The following is a 22,501-nucleotide window of genomic DNA, read 5'->3' as shown; positions in this document are numbered from 1 at the left end:
TTTTACCTTCAATGTGGTTTAATGAGGCGTTCATACGCTCATTATAGTTTCATTTCAACAATATTTTTTTATTGATATAAGAAGAGCATGTATAACTTTTTTTTACATAAACTAAGTGACAAATAAGCCTTATAAAAAGTAATAACATTCTTCTTTAAACATAGGCAGTATCATCATCTGTTTACACACTGTCGAGTTTGGAATTTGAAATAAAATTAAATGAAATTTATTGAGATGAATGTGGTAAAGTTAGGTATTATTATACATTTTGTGTAACCTTAACATTCAGCCAGCTTGGCGTGCAACATTTTTATATGTATTATTAACAATCACTATTAATTACAAGTTACATTACTAAAGTCATGCATGTCATTATTTTTCACTCCTTTTACGTTTAATCATACATTTACAGGTAATACAGTACTCTACATTCAAAATTGAATTATATAATGTCGTTCATTGTACTTGAAAAATAATCTTTCAATGTATAGAAACACTTTGTAATTAACCATTTACATAATATGATTTTAAACCTTTTCAAACACAGATCAGTAAGCGAATTTGGTAGTTTATTGTAAATTCTTATACACGATGGATGAGTAACTGTTACTATGATATAGACGTGTTTTTATATTTGGTAGCTTAAGCCTTCCAGGATGTCTAATAGTAAATTTATAAAAGTCATCTTTTTTTGCAAAAAAAGAATGAAACAAAATCTTAAATCTACTATTTAAGAATATCACTAGGTACATCATATAAAATAAAGTCGCTGTCGCTGTCTGTCCGTTCATATGTATGCTTAAATCCTTAAAACTACACAACGGATTTTGATGCGTTTTTTTAATAGATAGATTGATTCAAGAGGAAGGTTTATATGTATGATAAAGTAGAGAAACACTGATAATTTTAGAGATTTCTAATGTGATGAGATGTAGTGTACACCCGTGCGAAGCCGGGACGGGTCGCTAGTATTCAAATAAAAGAATGTAATATTAAATCTTAATATAAAAAATGTAGCTGTGTGGTCCTAGAATAGAATAGGCTATCCCTTCCGTTCCTGTGCATGTCATAAGAGGCGACTAAAATAAATTAATGGTCGAGAGATAGGCAGCAGCGTCCCTCTCAAAACATATCCAAAAGCCTGACTACGGTTGTTAACCCGCCTACCAAACGTGACAACTAATGACAAAACTTCTCATATGGGTAGTAAACAGTAAGATCTGATATGATATGATGATAAAAGATATTAAAACGTAGAAAAATAGTAAATAAGAAATAGAACTACATTTTAAAGACATTATAGTAGATAAAGGGCTTTTATGAGCCAAGTTTGTTTATTTAAGTATATTAAAAGAAATAAAAGTTATAAAAACTCATTTGTGGAGGTACAATTAAAAAAAAAAGAAAAACACAATAGCAATGTTTCTCAGCAGGTGCACAAAAAGGACTGTTACAATGTTACGATTTAAAAATGGAACAAAATATAAATATTTGAAATCAAAAGCGCGGGAAATTGAAATTTTAAGATTTTTGATTGGTTAGAAATGGCTAGCGGTTACGTACCATTGGCCAAAGATAATGTTTGTGTGACTAACAATTTTGTGCGGGGGAGATTAACCACGAAACTCGACCGCAAACGTTGACAGAAACTTAAGTCTATTGAAAGAAGACAAGAAAGAAAGTATATTGAAAGAAAACAAACCGTAATGCTAGAAACCCAAAGTAGAGATTCCATTGGTAAAAACGAGTTTTATATCTAGAAATAATGTGACAAGTCTGTTAAGAAAAGAGACAGAAAATCGTCATCAGAGGCTTTTTACGCCAGAAGGAAAGAGACCACATTATCATTAAAGGGTTGTAATACAAGCCCCTAAATACTAATAGCTTGTTCTCATTACTTTCTGTCTGTATGTACGATGAAAGAGAATTTTTATCTTTGGAGAAGCGCCGTTGTAGTTTTTGTAATATTTAATTGACTTAAGATATTTTTGCTCACCTGTTTAGGTACATCCTAAAATATTCGAATAGTTCCCAAATTCTTTCATTTATTATAATTACTAACTACTAACCTATTATTTATTATAAGCATTTTTATATAATTCTTATTTAATCTTTCCGTATGATACGGATTTTGGTTTTTCTTTTAAACTTTTAACATTTAAATATAAATTATAATACTCTAGAATTATATTACACACTAGCTTTTTGCCTTCTATTTTAATTATGTATGTAAGTATTAAAATAAAACATGCCAGATTTTAAGTTAGGCCTTCTGAAATACAACTGTAATAATTTTATCCAATTGGGTACAGTAGTTTTTGCACAATATCACAGTATAAAAAGAGAAATATAGAGAGATACAAATTCTAAAAATTTACGTTTTGGCATTTACTGGTACGATATTATATTTTCTTAAATATCTCCTATGTACAGACATTATTTAGTTACAATTTAATAATATTAGTAAGTAAAGTAAGATTTTTAATATAAAATAAAGTTAATTTTATTAAACAAAGCGTTGTTTGCATATCAAAACGAGAAGTCTTGTATTAGCAACAACCGACTGTCATGATTGTCGTGCCGCTCACCGATAAGATATCGACATAAATTAAACACATCATTACCATAACCAACCCCTTATTTCGCGAAATAATTTTATTATAATAGATAATTTAAAACTGTCCAAGTTCACCCCACCACTGGGGGGGTTAAATGAGAAATGGGCGGTGCACAGATTAAGAGAACTTAATGAAAAGCTATGCGTCTCTGTCGCTCAAATGAGCAGTCCCGAATAACGTAAGCGGTTTACAATAGGAATTGACACTCGTCTCTATTGCCGTCTCTTTCTGTTCGCTGTGCACAAATAGAGTCCAAGTTATAGCTATAGGGGTGTACACGAGCTGTACAGTTCCACGTGAGATTGTGTTTTGTAATCAGTGAAGTGGCGCCTTTATTCAGAAGCACAGGCACAATGTTCGCGCGTTTGACATTTGACGTTTCGTTTGGCGGGAATTAGCATTTACATGTTTTAAAGCACGCAAAGTACAAGGAAATCGATTAGACAGCCAAAGTTTATAGTGAACTTTTTAGTAGGCCGAAGAAAAGATAAAGTGATGTCAGAAGAAACCAGTTGAAGATTGTCACAGTTATTGCCTAGGCAATAACTTGGATATTTTATTTTGCAGTAACATAAGGTGAGTTTAAGTGTTAAACTATTTATTGTGTAAGAACTTATTTAGCCTCATGTTCTAATAACTAAAACAATAATTAAATAGCGGGTAAATAGATATATAATCAAAAAAATCATAGGTAAATAGAGAGAGAAAAACTCTCAGTATATAAAAATTACGCATACTTACTGACGATTTGAAAACAATATTAAAACACATATAAAGAATATTTAAATATAGTATACTCACAGACTGATTCCACAGAAATTAAAAAAAAATCGAGTCAGAAGTTTAATTTTGAAATTAAAACACTGGTTTTGCCACAGCTAAAGTCGATTTTTTTTTAGAACACAAACTTAAATGTTTTTAAAAAAAATGTTTAGCATTGACAGGGTTTAGCGGGTTAGATACATAGTTTTTACCCTAACTAAAAATAGACTTCAGTGCTAACTTTGCATATTATAATCTGCTACCATTTCTCTGGTAATAATAAACATCGTAAATAACCTGGGACTGCGGCGAGTTAACGAAATCTCATAAACTATATATAGTTTAAATTTAAAAACTACTAGTAGTAAAAAATAAAAACTGTTCTCATTTAACTATAAGCAGTTCTCTGGATATCGTTACTCAATGGTTCGTAGGTTAAGAACTAGAAAGCTAATAACAGATAGCTAGCTCAGGTCAAAGAGGGCCTCACACCCTCCTTGTAATGTCTTGTAACCAATTACAATTTATGTAAACCACAGGATCCCACAAATTTATACAATTTAAATTGTACGTAACTCAAACCCGTTGAAATCTTTTATATCCAGTCCGAAAATTACCTAATCGTATAATTGAAAAATTGGACATTAAGATAAACAATGAAAGTAAGTCGACTATGAAATTAATTCAATGCTTGTCTTTTAAACTATTTTTACCCAACTGCCAAAAAAGGAAAGTCATGTATAAATACACTGAGTTTAGTATTAGGTCGATTTGCCGTAAGTACTTTTTTATAATAGATACTAAGTTACTACATGTACTTATAATATTTTTTTTTTATTTATTGATCAGAATAAGTAGTTTATACAATGCTTTGTGTCAAATATTACATTTTTTTTATACAACTTAGAATGGCAAACAAGCTGACGGCCCACCTGATGGAAAGTGGTAACCGTCGCCTATAGACATGAGCAGTACCATGGACATAACAGAGTATACTGTTTCGCCCATGATACCCCCGTGCGTTGCCATTCCTGAGGACTCAGGTGTTATTCCTCTGTACCCAGTAAATTCACGCCATATCCCACCCTTCAAACCGAAACACAGCCATGCAAACACAACTGCTTCACGGTTGAAGCACGAATGGGACAGAGGTACCCAAGCAATCGACTTTTGTACAAAGTCTCCCTCTGGTGAAACATATATAACATATTTAATAACTACAGAAAAACGCTAATAAACATTCACAATTATATTTAACATTAAATTAAATTAAGACAAAATCAAATTCAAGAAAATAACAGAGGAAAAACAAAATAATTACAGTATTTATAATTTAGTTACTAAATTTGTATTTATATAATAAATTAAAATAGGCAATTAAATAATATTAATTACTTAATACACAAAAGCTTAGTTGTAGCCTCCCATGAACACTAATGGCCTCTGGAAAAACAATAAAGTAATTACATTAGTTATAAATTAAGTACAAATGATATTATTTAATTATTATTATTATTATTAAATTATAAATTAATTATAGTTTAAATTATTAAGCAAACCGCATTATAGAAATCCGTCGTAGTTCGTAGATTTTTATAATTTATTTTATTCTCATTTTTTAAAAAACGTAATACATACTTTAAATATTAACACATCATTTGATATTTCACTGGTAACTTTACAAATATTTTTTATTCCACTATTACTTAATATATTAAAGCCTTATTAAATCATATACTCACCCCTAATGTCGTTTTGACTGTTGTAGACTTTGTTGTTAAAAATGTTGTTATTTCTTGATCTACGCTTGATTCTTCATAATTTTCTTCTTCGCTAAGCCCCTTTGCTTCATTATCTTCATTATTGAAATTTTTTTCAATAGATTTGTTAATACTTTCGGTTGTTTTAAATGTAGTATCACTCCTATTTTCAACTGTAATATTAGTAAGTTCCTCAAATTTTATATTATCATTCTGTTCTCTGATTTTTGTATTTATTACTGTAGTTTCATCATTTTGTTGTGTAGTCATATAATTTTTAGTGGGTAATGTAACATTTTCATATATTTTATGTGTTTTTGTTACAATATCTGTCCTCGTATTCTCAGTAGTTAGGTTATCATTACTTAACTTACCAGGAATTTTATTAGTAATATTTCTAACACTAGTTCTGTTTGAAGAATTTTCATATTTTTTAGTCATTTTAGTAACTATATCTAATTCATCTCTGATTTTTGGCTTTACTCTATTCACTAATACTTTCTTGAATTCTTCTAAAGTTAAATAAGCATTCGGTATTTTAGACTCAACGGGATTGTTTATGTAAATTATGGGATTTGCTCTTGAATTATCCTGTTGTCTAATTATCAGATTATGCTTTTTATATCCGTTAACTTCTTTTAATTTATTGACATGGATATTATATTCTTTATTATGTTTAAACAAACGCCGCAATGAAGGAGAACTGTCATCTGAAATAATAAATAACATTTTATAAAAATAATATTCTCATGAACTGTGATTGGTGAACAATAATACCTAATATGTGTCACCTAAAACTGTATATTTGAACTAACACAGAAAAAAGGTATCAAAATAAAACATATATCTAAAATAGTATGAATAAATCAAATACAAAGATATAAATTAATATATAAAAAGGACCAGCTGGCCAATTTGCCAGCAACATGAAAATCAAAACAAAATGTATTTTGTTTTTATTTGTTCTTTTTACCAGTATAAGGAATTGTTTCAACCATAAAAAACTGGTAAGAAACTTAGTTTCACTCAGAATCGAATTGATATCGTATAATGCAGTTAATATGAGTCACAGGGTCGTTAGCAAAATACCAAGACACAGTAGACACAATATTATTAAACGTAATAGAGATTAGCGTATTACAGTTTGATTTATCCTGTTAAATGGTGATTTATGTAACGCTCAACGTGTTCACATTCTGCCGAGAATATTAAAACCAAACGTGACAAGAGGAAAACTTACCTCTTTTACTCGAAAATTAATATAGAAAATTATGTTGACCGTAGGTAAATAAATTATAATAATTTTAAAATTTGTATAAAAATATGTTGCTCCAAAAATAATGATGTAACTATTTTTCTAATTTATCAAGTTCGTCAATTCCAATTTCTACTTAGAATCTCAAACTATTTAACGACCCATCTGAGAGAAAATTATAGAATCAGTTATGGGTATAAATAGTACCATCAACTTTATATGTATGATATGTAATATTCACGGTACAATATAAAATCAACGTACAAAATTGGTGGAGAAGCAACTGAGTAACTAAAAAATTATAATAAAATTATTTTAACAATTCCCACTGAACAAAAATTGGAGGATTAGCAAAAATTTTTTAATTACACGAACTAAATTTATTACTTGGAAGTAAGTACACTTGGTAATAAATTATGTGGTCCAATACAGTATACTTTAAAATTCACACATAACATATATACCTATGAGACGTTCTCAAGTTTTCAATCTAATGTCAATAGGAAATCGTGAGTTATGCAATCTAACCTATACAATAACGCGGATTGCTTGATAAGTAGTATATATATATATATATATATATATATATATATATATATATATATATATATATATATATATATATATAACTTAAGTATATGTAGTATATGAATTGAAATAGCTTACAATATAACAAAATACAATGACTAACATAATACCAAATAGGTTTCTGTTAAAAGTACCTACAATGTAAGTAATATTTGTCAAAAACAATGTAAAATTCTTAACTAATGCAGTTAAGCAAGTAAATAATGCTCTTAGTCTTTTCCACAAAAATCGAAATATAGGAGCGAATAAAGATTTAATTGTTTTCAACTTAACAACTGAATATCCCTTATAATTTGGTCAATTACCATCTGCCACAGCTTCTTTATATTTAGAATACAGTTCCGTTATCAAATCTTCGGACATATCATAATAAACTTCACAATTCACACAAAAAAATATAAATAGAAAACATATTTTCAATCGTATATCAATGGAAAAATGGAAGTTCTGAAACATGTTAACCAATAGATGTCGATAAATTTAATTTGTGATTACGAAAATTGAATGCATCGTTGCAATTCAATTTTCGATAACAAATATTACTAATGCAAATAAAAATTGGCTTAAGAGTAAACATAGATATGATTGCATGCGCCTTTCTCTCTCTCATACATATTAGAGAATAGATATATACACACATATCAACACAGCAAATGCATTATGATTTTAGTAAAATATTTTTTTGCAGCTTTAAATGGCAAACAAATAAACAATCCTTATGAAAAGTGGTAACTGCGTATCATGAATGGTCACCTACAAATAATTATAATTTTTAGAAAATAAATCTTAAATTATGCAATTTTAAATATTCTTTTTGCCTGCGATTTCATCCGCGTAACCGGAATATGATTATTGACTGAATTTAAATGTAGCCCTTTAGCATTATTTATAATACATGTATATAAAATTTTATAACGATTGGCTAAGCCATTACTAAGTGCTAACAAACAAACAATATTACTTTTACATTTATAATATTGGAAAGAATAAGAAACTACTATACATGTTACATTGTTTACGTGGAAAAATTTACATATAAAAGTTTTTTTCTTTTATGTGAACTGTCCACTGTTGAACATAGGCCTTTCCTATAACGCTTGGCAGGTGGATTGGCAACATCAGTTAGGCTTAGATAACATTTTTCATCCTTCGTCTTGCTATGTCATAGAAAATTTGCCTGGGAAATATGTTTTTGTCATTTTATGATGTCGCGCAGCACTTCAAAAATTAAGACTAATGTAACAACATACCTTTAATAAAAATCCTTCAAGTTTAACATTCAAGTCTACATACACTCACCGAAAAATATTACCGTCCTTTTTTTAGCAGTGAGACAAAATTATAAATAAACCATAATATACCTTACCTATATCATAACACCCATTAACACCTTTATAGACACCACACTTCTTATCCCATTACTTTCCCCATTAAAAAAACATCTTTCTTTCCAATTATAAGGGCGATACTAGGTTAGCATTACCGCATTTGCCTATCTATTTAATAGAGACATTTATTTTGAGTTTCCCTTCTCTTGCACTGGTGTAGTGTACTGTGTTTCCTTAGTCATTTCATACGACATCCTGAGAAAAAATTAAGTGATGAACTATTGTATTTTTAATCATTGAAAGATATGACCGTTGCTTATAGGTATGTACAGCATCATGTATATCTTAAAATACACTGTAATGCCGTGCTCATGCGTTGCCGTTCCTAAACTGAAACTAATGTTTTATCCCTTCATACTTTATAATTATCACTGCTATATCTTATTTTTAAAACGAAATAAAACCATGAAAGCACAACTACTTACTAGTAGAAATACAAATGGGCAACAGGTACCAAAGCAGACAAATCTATCCTCTAGAAATTCTAGTAAATACTCTTAATAAAATCCTTATAATATATATAATTGTTCAGGTCGGCACAATAGAAGAATACGGCGTATACACGATGCTGCCGGCGCAGCAGCTCGCGCCGATCAGCCCCTGGCCCCCTGACACCAACCTGCTGGACCGCATGGATGACCTGGCACACAAAGGTAAAGGTAATGGTGACCGCCATTTTTTATTATTTCATACTAACACACTATTTGGTATACAAGAAAGTGTCATTCACACAGTTCTGAATTGAGATTCCCCAGTACTCATCAGGGAGATGGAAGAAAATTGTTTGATTAAATTTAATATTAACTTATTCACAAAGATATATTATAAAAATATGAAAAAATATTCCATTAGTTACTATTATAGAAATATGATTAAAATAAGAAAATTATATTCCAGTCACCCACACACACACACACAGTTTTATATAAACTGCATTCAGATTTAATACTCGTATCTCAGAGCATACTCTGACCTTTAGTTAGAGTATTACCTACCAGTATATTCTACAATATATGGATATTATGTACCAATAGCTATATATTGCAGTTAAAATATCGATAATATTAATAATATAATATTAAAACGAAGAACTCGATTAAAATTAATACTGACGTGCACTTGACGTAACAAAGTAATGAGTCAGAATTTTAGATGCTCTTAACTCGGAGCTGTGTGAATGGTCTTTTAAGTAGAAGAAACTGACACAATGTATTTTATTTGAATTATGCTGATACTAAGTTACTCAAAAACCCATTCCTCTTCTTAAATATTTTTCATTACCTATTTAAGATTATTTTAATTATATTTTTTTTTGTAAAGAAATAATAATACAATAGGTTACTAATCTTTTTCATCCCCAAGGATAAAGAGATATCTAAGAATAAAATAAAGTACAATATAACTATCCAAGAGAAGAGGCAAACCTTTATACTAAGCCTCCTAGCAATCGTAGAAATATTTGATTATATAATTCTGATATAGGGAAAAGTGGAGATTTTCGTTCCCAGCAGTGGGACGTTAGTGGGTTCTTAATGAACAGTTCGTCAATAATTAACTTCATTGAGACCGTAAATATCTCCTAACATGGACAAGAATGTACAAAAGGCACAGAAAACATTCTAATTTTGTATTCATTCCAAATACTGAGAAAATAAAAAGTAATTTTGTTGATTTGTAGATAAAATCTCAATATATTTGAAATAAAAAATATTTCTCTGTGTAATAGAAAAGAAGAAAAATCTACAACTATTTTATATATGTCAGTTACATATTGTTTTAAAATGTAAGTAATTTACAATCTGGTTAATATAAAAAGCGAGTTTAAAAACCAAAAAACTGCGTGATACCAAAAGAAATATACAGACAGACAGATAGACAAAATTTTTAAAAAGTATTGTTTTGGCTTCTATAGTTTCTATTATAACCTTTTACATTATATTTCTCTTTAAATATCTCTCACGTCACAGACACCGTCCATTTTTTTATTTATTACTATTTCAGTCGTTAACTGTCCATTGCTGGGCATAAGCCTTACCCATAAGGAAAGTGTTGCCCGTAGTTGGCACGCTTGACAGGCGAGTTGGCAACCCCAGTTAGACTTTTTAAGAGGAAAGCTGTTGCCCTTCTCTCGCTCTCCCTAAGTCCCTCTTACAACACCTACGGGAAAAGAAGGGGTGATCCATTCTATGCCGGGACCACACATAGCGATTTACAATCGTCCATTTACAACCATTTTATATAAGTAACATTGTATTTTATTTTTAAGTTATGTCAAAAGAACTTGGGCCATTTTTTTATAAGTACAGTCTAAGTCCAAACAACTATAATGAATTAAACTCGACGTTGCATGCAATACTGGCGGGAAATAATTGACCGCATTTTACTTTTTTTTTTACTAGGTATCATATTTATTGACAGTAGTAAAAAAAATTACTTTTTATATACACAAATAATAAAAGATTTTTATTTATTTATTTATTTAGGTTCACCAACAATTGTTTCCACAAAATAATGTAAATATTTATACAATTGTGGAGCGTAGAACTAAGTGTAACATTTTTTATAGGCAAACACAGCATATATTGAAGATAGAAAAATAAATAATATCAAAAGAGGAAAGACTTGATTTTTGTATGTCTGTTTATAATGAATATATCCTTAAATTGCTTAATCGATTTGAAAATTTCTTTCACCTATAGTAAGCTACATTATTATTGAGTAATATAGGCTATATATTATATTCCTGTTACCCGTGCGAAGCCGGGGCGTGTCGCTAGTATTTTATATGGAGTAAAATGTTTTTTTAAACTCATAATAACCTTAAGAGTAAATTAAATAAAATATCTACATACGTCAAGACGCAACGCAAATGCAAGCATTGTAGCATCTTGTCTTGTGTCAAATGATAAGTTCAGTCAAGTAACTAAAGACCATTACATCAACCGACTTTAAAAAGAAGGTGATTCCCAATTCGGTTGTACTTTTTTTATGTTTATTATCTCATAACTCCATCAGTTATAATCTGACTTGGATAATTCTTATTATTTATTCAAAATAAAAATAATAATAAAAATATCTTATTTTTTATTCAAAAAGATATACTTTCAAATTGTTCTCATAGAAATTTTATAAAAATCAGTTCAAAAGTTCAATTTTCTAATCAATATATCTTATTTTGTTACGATTAAAGTCTGTGTTTTTTATAGAACAAAATCTACTTGATCTAAATGAGAATAGTGGGGTTATTAGTTAATATTAGTTCTGTTATAATTTTTTTAACTAAATTATTTTATCTGAAAGGATATGCTTACAGATGTGTTCCATAGTAACTTTATCAAAACCATTTTGGTAATTTAGTTTTTAAATCAAAATAACTGGTTTTGCCACAACTAAAGTAGTTTTTTTTTTTTTATTATTGAACACAATCTTAAATCATTTTTATCCAATTTACCCAATACAAATTTTCAATATTTTTTACCGCACAACTACGTTTCTATTTTTCCAAAGGTTGACCGGAAGATAAAACTATATATAATAGCATTAATTCAGCCTTTTATACGAAACATTTTTATGTAATGTAGTCTAAAAAATATAACCTTAAGACAATTAAAAAACATAAACTTTACATGTGTTTTTAGTTACTTTCAAAGATTAATTTAATGTTGTAAGAAAACAAATATCCATTACTATTTTCCTAGTGGCTGACGTCCGACACAAGACCTTAGGCACTACGCAAAAGCAAACAGCATTTGCGCAGCGCCTGAGTAGATTGAGAAGTATGATGATGTTACATTTTGTCTATGCATTTGACAATAAAGACGTTATCACGACCGGTTCAATGCATTTAGTACTTGTAATACAAGTTTACACAACCTGTTGCATTACCTAAGTCTACTACCGTGAAGGTATGACGTGATTAATTGGAGTAAGCAGACTTATGATGCGACAGGTCACAGCGGTGTTAACCAGCTCGGCGGGGTGTTTGTAGGAGGGCGGCCGCTGCCGGACTCCACGCGGCAGAAGATCGTGGAGCTGGCGCACTCGGGGGCCCGGCCGTGCGACATCAGCCGGATACTCCAGGTCTCCAACGGCTGCGTCTCCAAAATACTCGGCAGGTTGGCTACGAATCTATCGTATATATCTATTTTTTTATTTATTCATTCTCATTATAAAGCCATAATAATAAACAGACATACCAAAAACCACAGAGGCTTGTCTAAAACATTCTTATATTATCATTATACGTACTTATCAACCGAAAGGATCTTTATACAAACAATTTATTGCCTTAAATACATAAACTACCATTTTTTTTTTGTTCCGTTAAATAAATATGTTTGTATGACCGTATTTCTGTTTGAAGGAAAATTACTGGACACAAAGGCAATAACATCTAAATTCTCCAAAATAACAAAACGTAACCTTGAACATAATAGTGTATTTCTTGATGTTTAGAAATGATATGATATCTGCGGAGCCTTTTTTACGGTTTATATAAAAAAAAAATTACAAAGCATACATTACATTGAATATTTCTCTCCATTAATCTATTGTTTCAAGTTTTATATCTAACTATCTAACATCTCTAATAAGATCCCATAGATGACAAGAGTGGTGACACATTGTATACTTACTCCATTACCAAACATAAAAGAATAAATAGTAACAACTGTAATCCTTTTTTTTACGTATAAAAAAAATGCATCATGCAGACCCACGCAGCTTAGGGACCGTGTAGGTACTGCCGGACTCCTACCGGCTAAATAACCTGACGAGACGATATACCTCCCGTCTCATAATAGCGACGGTGACGCAGGTTCCCGCTTTGAAGTCTACCGGGACACCGCCAGAGACCCAACAACTGTAATCTAGAAGAACTTTTCTATATCACCCTAATTACGTGTTAACGGTATTTATAAATAACCAATAGACACAAATTCTAAGTATTTATGAATTAAATAGAATGATAAAAAAATTATTGTTTGAATTACTAGAATATTCTGCGCATCGACAATTTTCACTCGTGCGTGTTGCCTGGACATTTTACAGAAATAGACTAACCCCTTCATAAAAAAGTTAACCTTTAAAAAGTCACATGTTTTGTAAGTAGCTCAATTTATTTAATAAATATCGTAGTTGCTCAGTTTTGAACTAATAATTGAGATATTTGAAAATATTTTTAATTCGGTAAACGGAAATTCATTAATTAATTTATCGAAATTAATTCGGCTAGAGCCGAAACGTATTTTTTCAACCTATTATAAGTAAGAAATATTTTTGAAACATTATTCTATGTAATACTTAGCTTTAAAAAAATATGCGGCATAAGTCTGTAAAAATCTATAAAAAATATTTATTCCATCAGAATGACTGCCATTTCAAGCTACCTAGAAAATACTATTTCTCTAATATGAATAGATACCAGTTTGACTAATAAATATCAAGAGCAAACCACAAACAAACATAGAATACGGCAACATTATACCAAACTATCCCAAAAATGCAGTTGTAAGCGTATCCTCGGCTAACTGGTCGCAACCGCAGCATCGTAGTGACGTTTCAAAAACCGCACTATTCCGCCAGTTCAAAAAGACCTAATAACGACTTGTTATTTCTCTTTGACGGGGGCTAAATAATATTGGTGTTGTGAACAGATAAGGTGATGAAGAATGATGAAGGTTAGGTTTATGTGACAGACAGGTAATATGAGTAGTCACCTATTTTAGTCGAGTCCGTTTGTTCGTTGGATTTTTGTATTTGCGGTTGCAACGACCTCGGCAAATTGAGGTTTAGCAGACAAGATCAATGTTATTTCTAATACTTATAATTACACGTCGTTAATAGAGTATCACCTTAGAACTACATCGACAAGAAGGCCCAACTTCCTTTTTTTAAATATGATGCGCTTTTCAGAAGTGTAAATTATATTGTTTCTTGCAATTATTACGTTTCTTTATCAGACAAATTGTCAATTTAATATTTTATTTTTATTATTTTATTAAATGTGTACTTTTAGATATTCGTACAATAGGAAGAACAATAACAATTTGCTTGGCCAGTTTTGCACCGTTTTTAACACTCAATGCTGTATCTAAATATCTATAATGTATTGGAATAAATATTCGATTATAAGAAGTCATAATTATCTGTACCTATATCTATTTTAATATAGCATAAAATATATTTTGAAAATAATTAACAAACAGAATATGTGTCTAAAAATTGAAATCCTAAAACAATATATTATATATATACTCGTATTTATATAATTATTTATTTGTCCTAAAATGTAGGTAATAAAATAAATAGTAATCAGCCTTTTCAAGTTGTGAATTTACATGCTCAAATCAATAATTATGTAATACAAAATAATATTTTATTATACGATTTGAATTGGTAAGCAAGCTAACGATCCACCTGATAAAAAAAGATCTATCCATCACCTGTATTGATTAAGCTATTAAGGCACTAAAACGGTTTTTTTTTAATATTATTAGCAAGGATGATAGTATTCGTACGCAATAACAATCACGTCATACTTTTTAAAAGTAGCAGAAGCTGAAATAATTTAAGTATAAATACTACATTAATTTATAAACATTTTTGTTAAACAACAGCTGGTCACTGCTTGTGCGAAGTATACATAGGTAGCTACTACCTGGAATCGAACTTGATACCGTAAACTTCGTGGGTAACTCAACACCAACGGTTCTGGCCACCCTCTTTGCGATGTGGGGTGATAGTACTAACAGTTGTGAATATGAGCATGAGTAATGATCTAATAAAACCAAAATGATCTTTTAAATATGATAAATAAATAATAGTTTATATCTTTAAAAAAAAATGTGGAGGTATGTATTGTTTAACTAAATAAAGCTATGTATATTAACTTAGCCAACTTAAGCGAAATAGAAATATTTTTTATGCAACACAGAACAGTAATCGAGCTACTCGTATATGAATAAATTTATAAAAAGATATTAATAAATAAGGGCGCACTAATCTGAGTTTTCAATCGACCCTAGTATTCTATGATTATATTGGCGGAAAAAGTAGATATGTGGATTTGTTTACAAGGCTATGTACTCACTAGATTTTACCCGCAACTTCATTCACATGACTGGGATATGTTTACTGTCTGGGATAAAAAATAGCCTATATCACTCTCTATTCTATACAGTTTGTGTACACCAAATTACATAGTAATTGGCTAAATCGTTACGACACTATAAGGTATCAGACAAACAGACTCACTGTAACATTTATATTCGTATTATTAGTAAAGATTAATACTCGTATAAATGTAATGGTAAAATAGCCTTTTTCTACATTGATTTCCACAAAAATTAACTAGTACTCATTATTAGATGTACTCAATTTCCATGAAAATCAAAATTAATTTTGACATTTAATAAATATTAAAATAAAAAAAATATTTCAACAATTTTTTATTATCCAATATAGTCTAACTTAAAAGCTGATCATTCTTTATCAAAATCGATCAAGCGAATCATTATATACATTTCTTTATTTTTATATATCTTATATACATTTTCACATTTCAGGAGTTGCTATTTCACCACCCCGAGCAAACAATATTTGCCACCCTTGACAGATTTCTTAGAATATACTTCAATATACACTAACAACGAGCAAAAAGACATAACATGCAACACGGTTGCGCGCGGGATAGCCGGAATGCAGGCTCGGATTTTTTCGCCAGAGCTATTTTGCCGACCTCATTTTTACAGCTCTAGGCAATTTCCTAACTCTCCCTTACCCTGTATTAAGGCCTGAACGTATGAAATCACGTAAAATGTTAAATTTTTATTATTGGTATATACTTACAATGAAATCCCCTAAATGACATCCATATAAAACGATCACATTATATTTTTACGAAATAAAATTAATTTCAACTAAGAAGCTCTCAAATTTACGATAATAGCTTTCTTAAATATATTTAAAGTTGAATACGTAGAATAAATATTTAATAGTAGATTAATTCGTATTTTAATATCATAAACACCATTTTTTTAAATAATTTATTTCAAGTAATATAAGTTTGTTAGATTTGAGTAATTTGTTTTTTTCGTTTAATTATATTGTAAAATTATTTATAAGAAATCTTAAGCAATAGTTTGAATAATTTACTCAGGACAAAAACTTTTAGTGTATTTTAGATTCTTTATATTATGGGCAGCATATCTAATCTCTGTCTAATAATCTGTTTTTTTTTTTCTTTTTAATCAAACGACTTAAATACTCGTATTTTGACAATTCTGAAACATTTTTTCTCATTATTAATTTAATTTCAATAGCACAGTATTAAATAAAGAATATTAATTGATCAGAATTATATTAATAATGCATATTATTGCTTTTTGTTTTTTTTTATTGTTAAATTTATAAAAAGACATCGAAGGTTATTTATAAAAAAATATACACTTCTCTGTAGGGTGGAGGAAGGTTCGTTATACCAAATAGTAATAAAATGACCTGTTGACGAAAGCATCTTTCCTCCATTGAGACTATAATAAGGTATTACTTTGTTAACACCATAATTTAAACGCTCAAATTATGTAGAAAAATGGAAGTACACTAAAATGAGTCATTTACTGTCTCATCATCATACGATTTGTGCCCGTCACTATCAGCAAGTTAGTAGCTGTCGTGATATGAGATTTGCTTCATCATGGTGACTATGTTTGTTATAATCTTCTCTAATTTTTTTTTAGCTGGAAATTGTTATATTTTTATGCAACATAAAATGACAAACCGAAGGCGTACCTAATGAAAATATAAAATGGTAAAAGCGTAGACAGTATCATACTCATGATTATCACAGTCTTCAGAGATTTTTTTTATACACCATAAAGAAGACAAACGTAAAGCATAAAGCCCATCTGATAGTAGCCTGTTACTGTAACCTATAAGTACCTGAAACTCCATAAGCGTTGCCGACTTAAAGAGACCTTACCTAATACGCCTTTCTTAACGAACCCCGTAATCAGTACGAGAAAAACCTGCATATATATAAGTTTTCTTTATATATATTTCTCATTAATTTCCAATTGTCCGTATCCCATAGGTATTACGAGACAGGGTCCATAAGGCCCCGTGCCATCGGTGGCTCCAAGCCTCGCGTGGCGACGGCGGAGGTGGTCAGCAAGATAGCTCAATACAAACGCGAGTGCCCTTCTATCTTCGCGTGGGAGATCAGGGATCGCCTGCTCAGCGAAGGAGTCTGCACTTCCGACAATATACCTAGTGTGAGTACATTTTATAAATTATTTTTATAATAATTGAGTAAATATATAAAGGTATCATTTATACTAATACTAATTTATTTATTTATTCTTTGTACAAATATGTGTACATGGCGGACTTAATGCTAAAAGCATTCTCTCCCAGTCAACCAACCAACCAACCAACAACCAACTAATGTAAATTAAATACATGAACTGATCAAAGGTACTATTTTGATTCAGGTATAATTTATATAATTGAACAAGCTTCTTTATATACATGCTGTTCGCGCTTTTATCCATATAAGTTTATATGCAAAAGGACCTCGTTAAATGGTGTCACATAAAAATAAAATTAAAAACTGTATAAAAAGAAAACAACGTAAAAATATTTTCCCCAAATCAGCGCTAAATAGAAAAACTGCGTTTCGAAACGCCTTTGAAAAGTATGAAATCATGAAAGGGCGAACCTTGAAACACAATGGTTTTGTGCATCTATATAGCAAATATGCGTCTATAGGATGCTATAACGCCTTATCTTACCCCCGCACTATACAGGAGTCCCCTTTCTGTCCCCCCCTCGCCCCTCCCCCGGCACTTCGTGGCAAAACAATATGACGTTATAACTTTTTTCTTCATTTTTTCCCCTTTTTGAATACGGGGCCGCTCCCTTCTGGGACATCCTTTAGACGTCGATACGTCTTCAGATATATAGGTTGATGCTTTTATAATAATGTCGGCGCGCCTCCGTGTCCGACCTGTTTTACTTTGAATTCACACGAATTTCTTTTGTCTAATTTTTAGAGTCCTCTAGCCTTATATACAGCTGTTGCTTCGCTCGTTATTTTTTACTATTATTTCTTTTAAAAAGTATCTGGCCCTTAGATTCTTTTCAAATTCTCTTCAAATTCAAATTAGAGTATATCTATAATACTATATTTATTATTCTTATAAAACCAAAAATGAACAAAATAAAAACCTTCGCATTTCCAAAAAAATAAAAATAATAGCAATAAACCAAATTACGAGTATAACCCAATGGAAACACCATAAAAGTTAACGTAGCGGAGGATTTCGATCATAACACAATGAGTCTACAAAAATTACGCGATCGTTTTATGGCTTGTACTCAAAGGAGACTCTTAAACACCCTTTCACGTAAAATATCTCCCTTTCGAATACTTAACATAAATTAATTAAGAAATACGCACCATCACCCTGTTGGTGACGTTTTTCGTGAAAAAAGCAGCACATTAAGTACTCGCCGTCAAGAATATCGAGAAAAACATAAAACCGAAACAGAGGGAAAATCTCGAAACGAGACAGCTATATGGCGTCATTAATGAGAACGAAAGAGTTGGATGGATGTCTCTTTTTCCACCGTTTAAAGGGGGAGAGAGGGCGATTTTGACACGGTATGAATAAAGAAAATATGAGGGCTTTTGTTACCGTAAAAATTCCTGTACAGGGGATAAAGTCTTTAAGTTATCAGTGAGGCAACCTCTGAGGGAGGTTATATTATATAAACAGATAGGTAGAGAGCTGTGATAGGTACGAGAGCAGCGTTTGATGTGAACGTCTATCGAATGTCGGTTATATTGGGTGTTTTCATAGGTATATTGTCTTAAGGATGCTTGGATATTGAATATATTAACATTTAGGGGCCTTATACACGTTGAACTCGTGTCGTATTTCATTAAGTCTGATGAGTGGAAATTTACCACATAACAAAATACATTTTCTACATACGAGGCGTAAATGTTATAAATTTTTAATTTATTTTCAAACTCAATTAATTGCATTTAGAAATAAATTGTAATAGAAATAATTATAAGCTATCAGTCATATAAAATATTAATAGAAAATTTCAACACGACCCTACTTAATATATCTATGGTAGATTAACGACAAACGAGAGCGTAAAAAACAGTCGTTAAGCCTTTACAGTAAAGACCCTTAACTAAAAACTAGTAACGAGAGTGTACCCTGTTAGCTATTCATACCCTAAACGTTTTTTTCATGCCATCCAAAATGATATTCTACAATTGCAACGATAAAGTTCAATTTTAGTTATTGGTAATTAATGTGTGGTAAGAGGGTCAATAGTTGTCACAGGGTCATGTCGGAGAGAACATGCGTTCCCGTTGCAAATCACTTCCGGGCCACTAAATCCAGGCCAAATTAATGCATTTAGCACGCTCCCCGGCCCTCGGCTGGGGATGACAACTTTATTTCATTGTATCGCTATATTTTCTTGTCACTTAGTGACAGGCGTATTGCATTTTTGTGGCAGTGATATCACATTGACTTCGACGAGATCGGCTCTGAGATATTTGATCTACGTCATAGGAAATACAAACAAAAATTGCCCTAAATTGCTTTTGTTTTTCATCCAAGTTCAAATTATGACCTCTTTATATCTATATAATATCTATAAATATGATTAAAGTTTTATCTATAGTTTGAGTGCGGCTTTAACAGATTCCATGAAAATCAGCCGAGACTTGAACGTCAGATACAATTTTTAATCCACGAGTATGTTATAATTTTGAATTAAATTGTATTTTTTTTTTTATATATTTACAATAAATAACATATTTTACAAACAGTTTATATAGTTTGTTTCTTCATCTGATTTTACACGCGATATTCAAAGTTCTATGATAAAAATAAAATTGAGCTGTCTGTAGTATTGAAATAATGTATTTTACAATGAAGACAAACCATGCAAACGTATTAAGCATCATATTTAATACCATACTTACAAATCAAATATTTTTTATACAATTTTAATAACGTTTTTTAAATGTATTCCGCACAATTCAATATCAGCCAGATATAAATCCTTATCTATACACAGTCAATACAGCACAGGCAATAAATAGCTTGTTGAGAACACTGATTTAAAATATCATTACGGATCATATCTGAGATTTGGATCTCACGGGGCCCGGCAGAGCGAATATATCAGCAACAAATTGTAACAAAGGAGTCCGGTAAAGGAGATTATCGTAGATGGCGCGTGTCGCGCACGTGACGTGCATGTGGTCCGCGATAGTAGCATTCACCCTATTCATACATCGTTAGTAAAAATTGAACTTTAACCATTACACACAAAGTGTAATTTTGATTAGCAGCGCAAATATATTGTAGATCGAATTTGTGATAAAGTAAAATAGATTGTCTCCTACAAAACTTTAAAGGTGTTTTTCCTACAAATGAAAAAGTTATGAAAGTTACTTAAAAGTAAGAAGTGTTGGAGGGAAATTAATACCACAATTCGAAGGATTTAAAGCTTATATTGATGTTGAGTGGGTAATCGGTTGAACAAATAAATATATATAATTGGGTTGTCTTGTCCGAGTGCGGTTAATGTCAATGTCGCTTGCAAAATAGCTTCAGGCGAAATATAAAAAGTTACTCTTTGTTTTTTTTTTCGTATATTTATAAATATAGTATTCGTATATACATACTACACCTATTGTAGCCGTATTATGTATACAGTCATTATGTTTTACAGGTTTTTGTAATACTAGGTCAGTGAATTTACAGGGTATATAAGAATAACCTGAGTCCTCAGGAATGGCAACGCATGGGGGGTATCATGGGCGAAACAGTATACTCTGTTATGTCCATGGTACTGCTCATGTCTATAAGTGACGGTTACCACTTTCCATCAGGTGGTCAGCAGCTTGTTTGTCATTCTAAGTTGCATAAAAAAACCGATTCACGTCTTACCTTTGTGGACGACAAGAACCTCTACGTATAAACCGCGAGTAGTCTGATTGGAAATACCTTTCATCAGGTGTTCCGCAAGGTAGCATCTTGTCCCTTTAATATTTTCTATATTAATTATTCTTCTTTCCATGATAATTAGTTGTTTTAACCATCTAAAGATGCAGATTATTTACAAATGTATGTGTAGTCGTCTGTCGAAGATATTATTTCAGCTATTACACGGCTGAATAATGAACTACAGAAAATCTATGTTTGGCCCCATAAACTCGCCATCCCGGTAAACCTAAGCAAGTGTCAAGCAATAATTGTAAGTAGCTCAAAACAGTTGGTAAAAATCGATTATGACTCTTTCTTCTTGTAACGTACAATAATTCGATAATTACTTACTGTACGATCGAAAAAATCTTAGCCTTTATATTGGTTCGACATTGAGCTGGGCCAAACCAATAGCTTAGATTAGTCGTTCTATTATAGCCACACTTCAATACATTAATGGTTTTAAGGACATCTTTCCAGTTAAAACTGAAATTACACTTGTTCAGACACTTATTCTCCCCATTATTGATTACGCTGATGCATGTTATCCTGATCTTAATGAAGATCTTCTTAATAAATTGGATCGTCTATTCGTTTAATCTTCTGCTTGCGTATTTTGTATGTAAACTGTTACTTCAAAATATTTTTAATAGATGGCGTTGTATGTGATACAAAGTTTTCCGGGTCAACTAGTATATATATAAAATATAATACCTACACACAACATCGTACCCCTTTCGTTTATCCGCAACGAGTTAATTACAATGTTTGCATCCAATAAATGGTTCCCCTACGCCTATTAGATACGACACGAATACATTTACTTACTGTTATGGGAGAATTTTTGATGGAATAGTATACTCTCCTATGCTAATGATGTTCACCAATAGATAATGAAATGATGTGGATAAAGTCAGGTCAGTTGGCTGGGACATCGTGGCGTGGTTCGATAAACTTACCACCATGACATTCAGAAGGTCAAGAAACTAGTCTAACTATATATAATATATATTTAAACACACGCGATTTCGTATTCTAAATTCAAATAATTTTAATCTAATATGACTAATGAAACATCTCGACTACCTGTAATTTATTGTGATTGAAA

The 22,501-nt window shown here is 30.9% G+C and overlaps 2 protein-coding genes across 4 annotated transcripts in view; one reads left to right on the top strand and one right to left on the bottom strand.

Moving 5' to 3' along the window:
* The first annotated feature begins 2,947 nt into the window (after positions 1-2,947).
* Positions 2,948-22,501, top strand: part of LOC113512010 (paired box protein Pax-6-like) — a 75,124-nt gene continuing 55,570 nt past the window's right edge. Inside the window, exons 1-4 of one of the 3 annotated variants that reach the window (XM_026895757.3) lie at positions 2,948-3,194; positions 8,904-9,024; positions 12,321-12,486; positions 17,463-17,643. In XM_026895757.3, the coding sequence (XP_026751558.2) occupies positions 8,937-9,024; positions 12,321-12,486; positions 17,463-17,643 (435 nt within the window). In that variant the 5' untranslated portion in view covers positions 2,948-3,194; positions 8,904-8,936. Of the gene's footprint in view, positions 3,195-8,903; positions 9,031-12,320; positions 12,487-17,462; positions 17,644-22,501 lie in introns of all 3 variants that reach the window. The other 2 variants (XM_031909209.2, XM_031909210.2) reach the window with 2 other exon arrangements.
* LOC116412935 (uncharacterized) lies at positions 4,685-7,457 on the bottom strand. Its single transcript, XM_031909070.2, has 3 exons — positions 7,289-7,457; positions 5,123-5,850; positions 4,685-4,823 (listed from the first exon to the last, which is right to left on the bottom strand). The coding sequence occupies exons 1-3, from the start codon at positions 7,437-7,439 to the stop codon at positions 4,791-4,793; spliced, it is 912 nt and encodes a 303-aa protein (XP_031764930.2). The 5' UTR covers positions 7,440-7,457; the 3' UTR covers positions 4,685-4,790.

This window comes from Galleria mellonella, unplaced genomic scaffold (genome assembly GCF_026898425.1).
Source record: "Galleria mellonella isolate WM207_F2 unplaced genomic scaffold, CSIRO_AGI_GalMel_v1 utg184, whole genome shotgun sequence".
Lineage (NCBI taxonomy): Eukaryota > Metazoa > Arthropoda > Insecta > Lepidoptera > Pyralidae > Galleria > Galleria mellonella.
Note: the sequence above shows the minus strand (reverse complement) of the source record. Positions and strands in the feature narration are given on the sequence as shown.

Excerpts from the sequence above, each read along its gene's own strand:
- LOC116412935 (XM_031909070.2), bottom strand. The coding sequence starts at position 7,439 with ATGTTTCAGAACTTCCATTTTTCCATTGATATACGATTGAAAATATGT. Across the intron at positions 5,851-7,288 it reads TAAAGAAGCTGTGGCAGATG|ATGACAGTTCTCCTTCATTG; the intron begins GTAATTGACCAA and ends TTATTATTTCAG. Across the intron at positions 4,824-5,122 it reads CAGTCAAAACGACATTAGGG|AGGCCATTAGTGTTCATGGG; the intron begins GTGAGTATATGA and ends TTGTTTTTCCAG.